General features: G+C 35.9%; 1 protein-coding gene across 1 annotated transcript in view; it reads right to left on the reverse strand.

The window, feature by feature from the left end:
• Nucleotides 1-15,697, reverse strand: part of LOC150090782 (tyrosine-protein kinase Btk-like) — a 118,452-nt gene extending 102,755 nt beyond the window's left edge. Inside the window, exons 1-3 of the mRNA XM_090372160.1 lie at nt 15,465-15,697; nt 4,781-4,876; nt 599-680 (exon numbers count right to left, since the gene is read on the reverse strand). Of these exons, the coding sequence (XP_090228286.1) occupies nt 599-680; nt 4,781-4,876; nt 15,465-15,674 (388 nt within the window). The 5' untranslated portion in view covers nt 15,675-15,697. The remainder of the gene's footprint in view (nt 1-598; nt 681-4,780; nt 4,877-15,464) is intronic.
• Between the last annotated feature and the right edge of the window lie 233 nt (nt 15,698-15,930).

Below are 15,930 nucleotides of genomic sequence, written 5' to 3' on the forward strand. Positions count from 1 at the left end.
CCTGCTATGCTTCAGAATGGATTTCTACTGCAGCTCATGATAACTCAGCTTCCCATGGACACCTATTGGTTCATGCAAGATGATGGCACATCACATAAAGCTGTCATGTAAGATTTCCTTTTTTTTTTTGCTCTCACATATTGTCATAATGCATTATTCTGATCATTACAGCTGTAGGTATTTTTGGCTAGTCTCTAAACTTGAACCCATGCGAATTTTTTCATGGGTTTCTTGAAAGAATTGTTCTGCAGGAAACCTGTTGCACTTACAAACTTGAGAACCATGGATGGTCAGAGGTATCGTGAAAGTGGAGAATACATTTTTGTCTCATCAGCAAACATTGGTATATGCCTTAAGAAATTTGTTCATCAAAATAAAGGACATATTGAATATGGAGACATGATAAAATAAGAATGTTTTCCAAGAATCTGAGAAAGAAAATTCGATAATGTTTTTAGCAATTAATGAATAAATGTGTTTCTTAGGAAATATTCAAATATGTCACCATTTCTTGCACCATCTACAGGTTACAAAGACAACAATGATTTAAAGATATTTCGTATCACTATACTACTTGTGATAAATTTGAGATACTCACATTCTCTAAGAGTATTGATCCAATCATCACGCTGTTCAGAGGATGAAGCAATAATATACAAATGATAATCACTATATCCAATCTATAAAAAAAAAAAGTATTTGATAAAAACAGTCTGTATAATGAAAGAGTACGTTCAATACCATTTAAATTATTATTGTTAAAAAAATAATGAAGGAAAACTTTATCCAATAAACATTAAGCAGAAATTAAAATTTTGCTAACACTAGGCAAGATAATTTCCCTAATTCCTATATATATATATATATAAGGCCTGACGGGTGTATATACATTTTTATAAGCTTCCCCCTTCAAAGTAGTTTACCCCGATGATATGCAAGTATCCCAACTCCTACTTCTGAAAATATTGCTGGAACTCTTCAACTATAAGCCAGTCAAATTCCACTATCACATTCTGTTGGATGGCTGACATGTGATCAAACCTCTGTTCAACTTCATTCTGAGTTTGGAGAAGATAAAAAATTATATAGGACAAAATCAAGTGAATATGGAGGAATTGGTAAATACTGGACTGTTTTTTAAGCCAAATATTTTGTAATGTTTTCAGTAGCACTGTCATGATGGAAAAATCATGCACTACAGGTCCACGATCCCTTATGCAAAACCCTTGGGGATAGATGTTTTTCAGAATTCAGTATTTTTCAGATTTCAGAACAGCAGTATGGTGCTAGTAGCATATATTACTGTAACACCCTAGCAGGGTCTGTGACAGCACCCTGTAAGCAAAAATTAATATTTCTGCAGTGAACCTTAAGAATATTCACATTGAGTAGGATCAATAAAGACTTATAAATAGTATTACAGTTTATTTGTGCAGTAATAATTTGGTAAATAAAATAGTGGGATAAATATAGATCATAAATATTCCAGTATAGTTAATAAGTAAGAAAAACATTGAATAAAACTTCAATCATATACAAACTAAGCTAAATACATGTACATATACATGCAATAAAAGTACATTACATCTGGCCTGAGGAACTTGGTAAAGAGGGTGCATCAGCTGTCATCATCGTCATCAGCTTGGAGTTGGACATCTAAAGATGGGCCTGGAACAGGGTTCACAAGTGATGAAACAGCTATGACAGTCAAGTCTTTTTTAAAGACATCTTCCATTGTCATCTAAGCAATCACTTTACTTGAATGAATTGCCATAATCTCTTGCTCACTAATAAATGTACATTGTTCAAGGCTATCAATTAATTGATCACACATTTTCACCATATTGTCTATGGGGATTTTTTTACCTGTCTTCACAATGTCGTCATCATCACTACTATCCTAAGGCTTATCTTGAATTAACAAAACATTAACTGCACCGTGCAAGGTATTCCTGTATTAGCCAAAAAAAAACAACCCATTTCACCAATCCATTCACTGCAAATTTTTGTCATAGTTCTGCTCTGAATGTATTCCCTTAACAAGAAAGTATTTTTAAGACATAATGCAATTCTTCATCCTTGCTCACTAAACTAAAAGAGATTATAACATTAGGATGTCCTTTGCAAAGAGGACACTCTAATGTGTCCTCAAGGTAGCATGCTGGATAAGAGAGGGGACACTCTTATCCAGCATGCTACCTTATTGATGGGCAAGAATTTATTGCAAATATATTAAGAGTTCTTTCTTGTAAGAAACAATAATGATATTTAATAGCAATCTACATAAAAATAGGTGACAGCCAGATTTATTCTTTCCTGAGGGGAAAGAGAGAATATATATAATCCACTCTAAAGCTCAATAAAGCAACAGCAATTACAATTTCTAATCATTTTTCAATTTCTCTATGAATATAATTAATGCAATATGAAATGAAACTTGGCCTAAACTTACACTAAATCTTATCTTACAATTTTCATTAAATATGCTTTTCACAATTTTCAGTTTCTTCTACCTGAGAGCTAATTTTGTAGTATTCAATTTCTAAAAGTCAGGAAGCATATGAATTTCCAACTTTTTTTTTTTTTTTTTTTTTTCCAGATCAAAAAATGCAGTCATGATGCAAATTCCACTTGCCCAGGCAAAGATTAATACTCTTCCAGCAGAAATGCACTGACATAAACATCCCAAAATTAAATAGCACAATGCTTGTGCAACAATTTATTAACAAGTATCAAAAATAAAGCAAAAATAAAAATAAAATATAAATGTCAGTTCTAGGTATTAAAAGTGCAACTATTTAAAGTATCATCTGATATTACCTTAGTTTATGAGTTAAAACCATCTGGTCACAACTCTTCAATATTCAAGGTAATGAAAATTAACCAAGTTTTATGTTTATTTCATTATATACACAAACACTGGCCAAAAAATACAAACCTTTATTTAGTATCAAATACCTCTATTTTGAATGACAGCAAGGATCCTATCAGGTGTTTTAGTGTATTTTTGTCTAATTGTAACCATTCTTCCAGCAATATATCGTGTAGCTATGACAAAGTTGAAGTAAGAGGACTTTGTTGCTGAACAGCTCTCTCCAGCATATTAGCATTAGCATTATTAACGGCAAATGATTCAAGAAAGCAAGATAATACAGCATCAGTAAAAAAAAAAAGACCTCTCATTTCACCTATTCATTCCCTCTAATAGTTTGTATAGTTCTTCTTTGAATTTATTTAAACTGTCAACTTCCACAACAACAGATGGAAATTTGTTCCAGCGTTCGACCACCCACTGGCTAAAGGCACACTTCCACATCTATTCTGCAACTGTCCTTCCTCAATTTGAATTTATGTTCCCTCGTGTGTGTATAGTCTGAGCAAAAGGAAGAATCCCATCAGCATTGAGCTTGCTCAATTCATTCAAAGCCTTAAACACCTTGCAGGTGCCTAGTCTCTAGATGCAATTTGCAGAACTGAAATCTTTCTTGAGCACCCCTTTGTTCCCCTCACCAATCTCTTTTCCCTTCTCTGAACTCATTCCAGTAGTTCTATATATTTCCTAAAATGAGGCCTCCAGACTTGTATGCAGTACTCAAAGGTGTGGCCTGACCATTGCCTTATACATTGGGATAATTACCTCCTTATCCCTGCTAGCAAAATTTCTGTATATCATTAACAAAACCCCATTTCCACAAATTGTCAATAGGATTAAGATCAGTCAGGAGAATGTGGGGGCAAGGGAAGATGGTGAAAATCTGCACCATGTTCTCTGAAGCATTCTTGAATGATGCACTGTTGCATTATCATCCATAAAGTGGCCATCACCTTCAGGATAAAAGTGTAACATTGCAAGGTGAAGTAGATTTGATACAAAACTCGAGTACTCCCTAGATGACATTCGACCTTCCACCAGTATCAATGGACTCAGTCCATGCCAATGAAACATTCCCAATATCACCACATGATACCACCTGCAGATGCTTAGGTTGTCTTAACAAGTCAAGCAGGGCATCACTTCATGAGGTTCTCACCACATTCTCTGCCTACCATCAGTGCAAAATAAAGTGTATCACGAGTCGTCTGAACACAGCTTTGTTCCACTGTCTAATCATGACATTCTTGGCACAACTGAAAGCAGATTTGATTTTTGTGTTTTTCTCTGAAACAAGTGGCTTCCAAATAGGCACACAATCGCCAATACCCAATTTCTTCAATCCCTTGCACATTATATGGATTGAAATAGGGCAGTTCTGGTTGAATTCAGATGTTATTTGTGCACATTGGATGCCCTATTTCCTCATACAGTCCTCCTTAGAGTACAGCAGCTTCACTCTTGAAGTATTATTTTTCTGCCACATTTATGCCTTTGAGATGTGGAAGAACTGCTTGCTTTTCCAGTCATTAAAAACCTTTGAGAAACCAGTTATGTCTTTAATTTCTTGAATCATGGTTCCTGCTAAACATGCACCTATGATATAAGACCGTTTTCAAAGTCCGATAGATCATGTGTTTTCTCCATTTTGGCTTCAGATTACTGCAGTCAACAGTCTGTTCAGTCTTTATACTCAATGAGGCAACATGTCATCATCCCCATCACACCTTTATTTTTTTATTTGCATCTTTTTGCATTTGTTCATATTTCTTCAGTCTGTGAGTGTCTTAAGTCTTAATACAAAGGTCTGTATTTTTTAGCCAATGTGTATAAAATTACTGTAATATAAAAGGAAACAGATAATAAACAAAATGAACATTATCTATTGCATGTCAGAAGTGATCATACCTGAAAAGCATTTTTCTTATCCAATGCATCATCGCTTAGATATTCTACAAACCTTACAGTCCTTAGATCAATTCGACCTTTCACTTTGCCTCTTTTCTATTAAAAAATAAAAGTATATATTAAACAATTTTAAAATCGTGGTTTTTCACAACTGAATTATTCAAAGCAAATTTATATTAGTATGATTTAACCCATTCATGAGTATATACATAAACCTACATTTTTTCAAGGTTTCAAGTGCATTCCCAATACCTGCTCCATTTATCTAAATTGTCTTGAAATTTGTCAAGTATGTACTACCATCTCATATGTATATTTCAACTAAGAGTAGATACAGTTTTGATAGCCCAAAAATAACTTTAAAAATCAGGAAGGCATTGCACCTATTGGCCATTGCTGTTAATTTTTTTAATTTTGGCTTTTTAAGCAAAAAGTTTTCAATATTTGCTTAAAAAGATAATTGAGTCCCTGCTCGCTTTGTCACCCACCCCTGCACACACTTTTATACATAAAATGTAGAAGTATACGGAGTAAGTGAAATCTTTTCTACGTAAAAGACACACCTGTTGATACGCACTGATTGATATCTAATCAGGAAACGACCTATATAATTATTTACCTGTGCATTTGTAGTGCTCGGAATTCTCAAGGTCTAATAAATATCACTATGTAATTATTTACCCATGTTTACATAGGTCACTTAGGAAAAGGCCTTTTGTTTTGGGTTCCATAATGCATGAGGAATATTGTTGCATCCAAAAGAGCAGGACTAAAATATTTAACTGAAATATTTACAAACTATAAAAATATTTAAAATATTTACAAAATACTAAAATATTTACAAAATACTAAACTATTTACAAATACTGTATACAATATTCATTAATATACAAAAAACATTACAATGGAACATCATATATTAGACAGGGAAGCACATGCATGAGGTTGGTGAACGTTATAGAGGCAGTTGTCAATAATTAATTGCATTATTGTGATATAATTGCCTCGCCCTCTTCTACCATTGGCTCGAATAAATATCACTAGGAGGAAAACTTTTTTTAATGTATAGAGAGCTACTAAAGGATATTATTACTTAAAAAGTTTTTTTACAAATTCTTTTTTATTTTATATTTTTTGAAATTCTTGGTTTGATTTTTGACAATAATTTTTCTCTAATACTGGACAATCAAGTCAGAATAAGAAGAAATTAATATTTAAAAGCATTTATGTATGGTTTACACTTTTAAAAAAATATGAAATTTTGTAAAGAAAACTGACTCCACAGAGCACACTGAATCAAAAAGCCAACTATGGGAGAACCACCCATGTTGTTTGTTTGTTATTTGGTTTTTAGGAGCATTAGCAACTAAGGCCATATTGCTCCGGGATATGAGGTGATCATTCCCTGACCTTTCCGCATCCTCCATATTTGATGGTGATGGGCTCGAATCTCGGTCTAATCAAGAAGCGTGTGCTACGCACTGCTGCTCCTTCCCACCTGGCTACGGAGGCGGCAGATCGACCCATATGCAGCTAACTCAATCATGAAAAGGTAAATGGAAAAAAATAGAAAATATTTATTTTTCTATTTTTTAACCGGATATGATTTATCAACTGTAATTCATGAAAAAAAGAAAAAATATAAATATATATTTTTTCATTTCATACTTTATAGCATTAGTATTAATAAGAGCAAAATGCATAGAAGGCTGCTTATTTACCATTGGCATAAAACAAATATGATTACATCCAGTATATTTACAAAAGTTCTTTATTACTGCAAAACTAGATAATATGATTTTTCACATAGTTCTTGTTTATACTCCAGCACAATCACCAGGTCAGTGAAGTTTACATTAATCAATCAATATAAATGTTTAATCGTATTTAGCAGTTACAGGCTTGAACCCCAGTTCACTCAAAGAGCATGTGCTATTGCACTTGCACTCCTGATCACTCGGCTACATCAGGCCTAATAACCCCTTAGCACTAGTAGTGAAACTACCATACCACCAGGTCTGCATGATGGCTGGTTTGGTATGATTGTTACAGATCATGTGGATCAAATCAGCTAGCGGATGAAGAATTTATAATTTCGGCTCTGCCTTTGGCAGAAATAATTTCATATAGTCAGTCAACAACAATCCTTAATTCATTAAGTATTTTTCTCCTAGTCTGTTACTTGCAAGTTAAAAGGATATCTCTATCATTTAATTCATTCAAAACTTTCAAAGACTTAAATTCCCATGCAGCTGATGGGACATGAGATTTTGCAACTTTTCCAAAAACAGAAACCGATCTCTCTCTCTCTCTGTAGGAATACACTACCCTCCAAAAAGTATCTAGACACCTCTGCTTTCATTTTTCCATTGAACCCTCCTGAATAAACCAATGTAAGTGAGGCATATGAACCACACAAGTAAGTTGTTCTCATTGTGGCACACAGAGTGGAGTGACTGATTTCGAGACTGGTATTATTGTTAGATGTCATACTACTGTCAGTGCATGCAATTGCTCACAACTTATGATATCCAAAGTCAACCATCAGTAATGTCACGAAATGAAAACATAACGGTAACACCACTATCCAGTAAAGCACAAAAAAGCCAGAGAAGCTCACTTCTTGTGACCAGAGGGCACTCAGATGACAATCTTATTGGACATTCCTGCAAAGAATCAAACCAGGGTTTAAGATATCAACAGTTTAAGGTTCCACATCCTCAGTTCTCATGGAAGAGCAATGGAACATAAGCCAAAACTTTCTAATTGTGGTTGGTGACATTGAACATCACCAGCCACAATCAGCAGGCTTGCCTTGCATGGTGCAGTGAATGCCATAATTGGCCCACAGAGCAGCGTACACAACTTCTATGGAGTAATGAATCTGACTACACTCTATTCCAATCAGTGGGCAGGTGTAGAGGATGACTGGAGAATGTCTGCTGCCACAGTGTATTGTGCCAACGATGAAATTTAGAGGTGAGTTTATAGTGCAGCAGTAGCGCTGATGATATAACCTAGGATCCTAGTAGTTATGTGGAAACTGAAAATGGCAATGCTTGCCTTAACGTTCTGGACAATTCCAAATCCCCTAAGCCTTAGCAATTCTTTGGTAAAGAGCCGTGTTCATTTGTACAGGACAATGGCCCAAAACAACTCGAACAACTCATGAACCACTCTCGAACAGCACTAGCATACTGCTAGTGCTGTTCGAGAGTGGTTCATGAGTTGTTCGAGTTGTTTTGGGTTTTAGGAGCATTAGCAACTAAGGCCATATTGCTCCTGGGATATGCGGTGGTCATTCCCTGACCTTTCCGCATCCTCCGTATTTGGTAGTCACGGGCTCGAACCCCGGTCTAATCAAGAAGCATGTGCTACGCACTGCTGCTCCTGCCCACCCGGCTACGGAGGTGCCAAGTGGTTCGTGAATGTGAACATAAAATTTGGAATGATCTGCACAGAGTTCCAATTCGAACCCTATGGAACACCTATAGGATGAACTGAAACAAGATGAGAACCAAACCAACATGTCACTGTTCTGCAGGAGGAATGGAGGTCTATACACATTGCAGTCTATCATTTGTCATTGGAAAACCTACTCAGGAAAGTGGAGTATGTCATAATGAAAAAAGGGGAACTGACACACTACTAAAACAAATGACAGCAATATCAACGTGAAACCAATGTGTGTTCAGATACTTTTCTTTTGGAGGGTGTACATTATACCAACAACAACTTTGTTATTCTTTATTGTACATTTAGAAGCAGATTCATATCCTACTTGAAATTAAGTCTCCAAATCAATATACAATATGCAAGATGTGATCAATATACAATACTCAACCAATGCTTTATATAATGGAAAAATGAACTCTTGTCCCATTAACCATTTTCCATTGAGTGAGAAAGTCAACTCGCCATGGGCCCGGGTCAATCTGGTGCAGGACAATTTGGTGTACAACAATTCGGTGCATAATAATTCACTGTATATGACAATTCAATGCTTTACAGTTCGGTGTGCAATACAATTTGGTGCATAATATTTCATTATATGTGACAATTTGTTGTATGGCAATTTGATGAAATTTAATTGGTGGCTACAACAATTTTGTGATTATGATTTAGTGAATTCTATGCAAGAAACCATTGTATAACAACACAAGACCGAAAATACAAACTTTTAACATGATGTGTGTGATCATGGAACAGTTCATAATTTTGACAGGGTGCACTAACCACCTTCATTTGTTAGTACACATTTTCCTTTTTTTTTTTTTTTTTTTTTTTAGGAAAATCCTACAAAAAAGAAGTATGGTCAGGTTAAAGATTGGGAAAAAAATTACTTTCCTTTTGATTACTTTACTTACAATTACTTGCACTTCTGTAGGTTGTATTTTTAGGAAATTCATATGGAGATAAGTTGTACCAGACAGCAAAAAGCAAAGATAATTAATGGATACAGCTAGTTAATTCACATCTTCTGACATTCATTTTGCAACTGTTATACTTTCTATGGAAAGCAATTAAAGTTAGCAGTAGGCTAATTCCATAGTGGTAGGATAGTCCCTACAGGTAAAGGCAGTCTGGCCTAGTAAGGCATTTTCCCATGGGGGCCCTGATTAAGGGTTTGTGACCCAGAAGACACTTGGATACCATGGAGAAGGGTATTTAACATGGTGTTTATTTTTGCACCAGACAACTAAGACCATGAAGGCATCTGTATATAATGCTGTGAATTGCACATATCATATGTCAGTTTGCCTTATTTTCTTGATTAAAAAAAAAAAAACTCAGTTGCCAGGATCGTGGGGACATACACCCACCCGTAATAATTCCACTCATCATGATGGAATTTGATGCAACACACCCAGGCCCTGACAAAAAAGGCAGCCCCCCCCCCAAAGAACTTCTTAAATGGTATAACTTAGCTTTCTAAAATGTATAACAAAGCTATAAAGAAAGAGTGCCTACCCTTTCTTTCAACAAAAGAAAAGGTAGACACCAAAATCAACCATGTACCTGGGACCCAGGATTACTAATGTGTGGTCAAGAAATAATAGCATGGATTGGCTGAGTAAGTACTTATAATCTTCAGTGGGTATGTGCTTATTATCTTCAGCATGAATTATCTTCCTATCCTCTTCTGTCATGAATAGTAGTAGTTGTGGTGGTGGTGGTGGTGGTATGTGATGCAAGAAAGCAGTGTATGAGCTTATGCAGCATCAGCCAAAAAAAAAAAAAAAAATTCACACAACAATTCCCTCTAAATGTTTGTCCAGTTCCACCTTAAATTTATTTAACCTATCAACTTCCACAACAACAGATGAAAGTTTGTTCCAGCAATTAACCACCCACTGGCTAAAGGCAAATTTCCGCACATCTCTTCTACATCTGTCTTTCCTTAATTTCAATTTATGCCCCCTTAGGTTCGTAATCTGAAAAAGTGGAAGGATCCCATCAGAATTCAGCGTGCTCAACCCAATCAAGGCCTTATACACCTCAATTAGATCACTGTGCAGGTGCCTAGTCTCCAGCCATTGCAATTTGCAGAACTTAAGCCTCTCTTGGTAAGAGGATCCCTTCATTCCCCTCACCAATCTTATTGCCCTTCTCTGTACACGCTAAAGCAAATCTACATCCTTCCTAAAATGAGGCCTCCAGACCTGTACGCAGTACTCAAGGCATGGCCTGACCATTGCCTTATACAGAGGGACAATCACCTCCTTTTCCCTTCTAGCAAAATTCCTATATATCATTGACAAAACCCAATGACCTGCCCTGGCAGCCTGTCTGCATTGCTCAGAAAACTTCATATCTGACTGCACAATTACTCCCAGGTCTTTTTCATTTTCTACCACCTTAAATGTAGTACCACACAGATGGTACATTTCTCTGGAGTTACTTCTTCCCATATGCAGTACTTTGCATTTGTCAAGGTTAAACTTCAGTTGCCACTTCTCAGTCCATCTGCCCAAATTTTCTAGATCCTGTTGCAGTAGCATATTGTCATTAACAACCCTGCCAACCTTTGTATCATCTGCAAACTTCGACACAGCCTGATATACCTTCATCAATATCATTGATAAATATACAAAACAACAGTGGACCCAACACCTAACCCTGTGGGCCTCCACTAATAACATTAGTCCACGAAGAGCAGCATCCATTGATTACCACCCTCTGTCTTCTCCCACTCAACCATCCTTTTATCCATTGTAGCAATTTACCCTTAATACCATTCTGCTCCAATTTGTACAGTAGTCTTCCAAGCGCAACAGTGTCAAAAGTTTTCCTGAAATCCAAGTGTATGATATCAAAATTATTTTTTGCATCCAGTTCCATTGTAACCACATCATAATAACCAATCAAATTTGTCAGAAAAGAATTTCCCTTAACAAACCTATGCTGTGTCTGAATTATTGCTGCAGTCTTGTCTAGATGATTCTGCAATGCATCTTTAACCAGCGACTCCATTATTTTACCCGGAACAGAAGTTAAACTAAGTGGTCTGTAATTACTCGTGTGATCCTTCAATCCCCCTTTGCGAATTGGGGATACAATTGCACATCTCCAGTCCGTGCAGACCTCCCCTGAGTCCAAGGATACTCTCATAATTATGTCTAAGGGTTTGCTTACTTCCTTTCCCGCTTCATTTAATATAACTGGATAGATCCGATCCATCCCAGGTTCCTTTCTTATGTTTAACTTCAACAATTTCTCCTCCACTTTGCTCTCAGGTATTACAAAATCATTAAGCACTCTGCTACAATTTGATAACCTTCTGGCATTTTCACACCTTAATAACTCTACATGTGTGAATGTAGATGCAAAATACTCATTCAGTTTGTTTGCTATCTGAGCAGGATCATCAACAGTTGAACCATCGATATCAAGTGGACCAATCAGATTCTTCCCCTTCCTTTTAGAGTTTATATAAATAAAGAAATCCTTGCTGTTTTTCTTAGCATCCTTTGCCAAAGATTTCTCATAATCTACCTTTGCCTGCCTAACCTCCTTCGTGACTTGATTACAGACTAGCTTATATCTGGCATAAATTATCAGGTGACACCTGATAATTTATATGCATCCCATGCATTTTTCTTCTGTCACAAGTCTCATTAGTTCATTTGATAACCATTTAGGCCTCAACCTTGAACAATATTTCTTAATAGGTATGAAACTTTTAGTAGCATCCACGATTAATTCCTTGAATGCTTCCCACCTAGAATTTACTGTTGGTAACATCGTCAGTTGATCCCACTGTACAGAATTTAAAAACTGTCTGAGACCACTGTACTCACCTTTACAGAAGCAAAAACCCTTTCCTTTACCTCTGATAGTAATTATATCTTTAAGTAAATCCCACATCAGTATACTGTGATCACTGCCACCTAGTGGTTCCTTTATCTGCAAATTCTTAATACAAGAATGATCACTGCTGATAACCAGATCAAGAGTATTACCCTCTCTAGTTGCCTCTTGAACATGCTGCTGCAGAAAATAATTATCCAATAAATCCACAAAAGTCTTACTAGTGTGCTAGTGACCGACCCACAAGTTCCAGTCAATATCTGGGAAGTTAAAATCCCCCATTATAAGACATTCTGATTTATTAGACCACTCTATTTCTCTGTACAATTGTTCATTGTACTCATTCGAGTCATTTGGCCTATAACACACTCCTACTCTTATTTTTGCTTTCACAGTGCTTATGTCACACCAAACTGACTCAACAGTGCAATGTTCATCTATATCAACTTGTTGCTTCTTTTGATTTTATCTACAATTATCTACTATTTTCTACTATTTTTATCTACTATTTTCTTAATTAACAGCATAACACCTCCTCCCTTCCTATCCTATCTATCCTTTCTGTACACATTGTACTCCCCAAATTCCAATTCTGCATTCCTAATATCTGTGTGACACCACGTCTCTGATATCCCATATACCAACCTGTTTCACGATGGCTGCCATCAGTCCCTGAAACCCCCAGCACCCCCTCGTTCCAGGTCACTGCTTATTGTAATAGAAGTAGTGCAAGAATTACCTTCACCTCTGCCTGCAGCTACTTTTAACCTTTTAGTCTGTGAATCCTCCCCACCCAAGCTAGCAGTTTTCCAACCCACCTAACACTGCCTTGATAGCATCAGCAAATATTCTTGCACCCTTTCTATTTAAGTGTATCCCATCCCTGTAGAAGCAGTCTCACCTGCCTGTAAGTAGGATCGGCTTGAATACTTTTACACAAAATAAACTGATAAAAAATATGTTCTTTTTCTTTTTTCTGTTAATTTCTAAATTTCTGCATTCCTGCTGTTTAAGTGATAAAATAGGCTCTTAGTTTTTCAAACCTTTTACTTATTGATTTTCTTAATTTCTGCTCTGTGGGTGGTAATTGTTGCGCATACACTGAATTGTCGTACTCGTCAAATTGTCACAGCCACCAATTGTCTTTCACCAAACTGTCACACATACAGCAAAATTTCATGTACTGAATTGTCATGCACTGAACTGTTGTACAATGAATTGTCTCACACCTAATGACATTATCGAAACTGACACATATGCATTCAGGGCACTGAAAATCCTCGCCAGTTATCAAGCATGAACAGGCTTTCCAAAAACAAATGTGTTTTGCATCAGCTCATATTAGACAGTTTATGGTCCTTTCTTCTTTTTTTTTTTTTTTTATGGAAAATATCAATGGAAACATTTACCTGGCCATGCAGAATAACTGACTTACTCATGCCTCAACTTCATAAAGATTCTGCTGATTTCATCATCCACTAAAGTGGTGCAGCGCCTCACTTTTATGTGGATGTATGTGAGTATCTCACTTTGATGTGGATGTATGCGAGTATCATATATTACCTGAGAGATGGATGTGATTAGGTACTGTACTAGATGACAAGTGGCTCCTAGCTCCCTGGACTTAACTTCATATGTTTCTTTCTCGTGAAGCTATGTAAAGAAGGTTAATGTGTTTGTGCCACCGTTGCCAACAGAATTCCTGAACTGAAATGCAGGACAGCAGCACCAATGTATATGTAGAATACTGTATAGGGTAGGCAATTCCCAACTTCCTTGCTGCTGATTTTCCCCACATGTGACATCATATGGAAGACAAATCTTGAAGTCACCCAGCAGATTCTGTATTTGTGAGATGTGTACTTAAATTAGAAACAAATATCAAAAATGTATTTTAAAAATCCAGTAGGCAAGAATAAGAAAAGTGTGGGTTTTTTGTGATGTGATGTACCTCTTGAAGTTGTTAAGAAATAAGTTTCTTGTTGATAAAAATTCCATTATAGAATTATTTTGACTGATGGTATGGAAATTACAAAACAATTAACAGAAAAATTAACTGATCATGAGGAAAATTAACTGACAACTATATATAGTTAGACAGACAATTGTGTCTTCTATGTTGTTTTCTGTCTTCTTCTATGTGTTTTGTCTTTTTCAGCAGCAAGCCGGATTTAAATTTCTTAATTAATGCAATGGTTATAACACTCTGAGCAGAATGAACACTTTATCTCACAAGTTGCCCTCATATTGCTCTACTTTCAAACAAATTACATTGCCAAAAAGTTAATCTGCATTTATTTAAAAGATGAGATAATGGCTGTGGCAGCCTGTATAATTTTGGGATGAATAACCTCAAATAAGTCCTCTAGAGTAAAAGTTTATAGAAAGGAAAGAGAATTAGACACTAGAGCAGAGATAGCTATCTAAAACAGAAAAGGCCAAATCTTTACCAATCCCATCCTGTAACTTACTGGTCCCTCATCAGATAGTAGGTGCTCTCCAATAAAAATACACAGACAAAACAGTGCTAAAGAAGTTGTTCAATATGAACTAACTTCTTTAGTTCATAGTGAACTTGGATAGCATGGAGAAGGGTGTTTAACAAGGTCTTATAATCTTCAAAATAGTAAAATAGCTAACAATAGCCTAATTGAAATTAAATGTAGTTAGCCATCCTGTCCTCTCATATAATTTTTGCAGCCATGAGCTGATAATGAGCTGCCCTAGTATTTCACTACTTTCAACCAATTGATACCACTAGAAGGTTAATCTGTTGTTCATTTTAGGATTACCAGATGTCCTTGGAATGTCTCCAATTTTTAGACTGCTTACCCAGAAAGGCAATGGCATATTACATATCAAGTGCTGTCAAAATGATCAACAAGGACCATTTTGACATTAGTGGTAAGGGGCAAGGACCCCTTACCACTAATATGGATACACTAATTGTGAACCCAAATGTCATAAGTAGGGTATGGAAAATGTGGAATGGAGCCTCAGAACAAACTTTGCTTTCCCAAGTTTCCCTGGTATAGCACTTCCTTTAAACACATTTGTTTGAAAAAGGCAAGACGAAGATGTCAAAATGATATCACAAAAAGGATGCCATTTGTTTGAAAGTGCAATACCTTGATCAGAAACAAACTACAAGAAAACAGCATTAAAAATCATGAGCATGAGCAAGGAAAAGGTATAGAGCCTGAAACATTATACTTAATCTGCATGAAGTTACAGAATAAAGCTATTTCTTTGTTTCAGTGTGATGCTTGTGTTTAATTGCAGTAAACATGCAGGTCATACTAAAGATCTTTTAGTGCTCTAAAACCTGTACATATCAATTACAAATGCAAGATTTCTATAATAAACTACTTACCTCTACAGTACCGTCATAGTAGGAAAGTGTTGTAGGGGTGAGTATAAACCAACGAGATTTATAATTAACTGGACCCAATCTTTTTTTATTTTGGGAGCGCTTTACCATAAATGCCTGCTTTATAATTTCATCTTCTCTTCCAGCCATTGTTGCACTCCTACCACAATTAATCCACGTAATTAGCGGATTCCATCTCTTTACAGCTTCCATGAGTACACATTCTGATTACTTACATCCCTAAAATATAATTAAAAATCATATAACTGAATGTAAATGAATTATCATATTATATTACCATCATTTAAAAATTATGCAAGTAATCACAGAAGATAAAACAAAACTGGAATGGCATAGTGAATTTTTTTATCAATAAAAAGCAGCATAAACCTCTACATAATTTTTTTGCTGTAGGCTACTGCCAAAATAAAATTGATATTACATATCTTCACATAATATTTAACTACTT

This window comes from Mastigoproctus giganteus, chromosome 1, assembly GCF_048544385.1.
Source record: "Mastigoproctus giganteus isolate SK-2022 chromosome 1, ASM4854438v1, whole genome shotgun sequence".
Taxonomy (NCBI): domain Eukaryota; kingdom Metazoa; phylum Arthropoda; class Arachnida; order Uropygi; family Thelyphonidae; genus Mastigoproctus; species Mastigoproctus giganteus.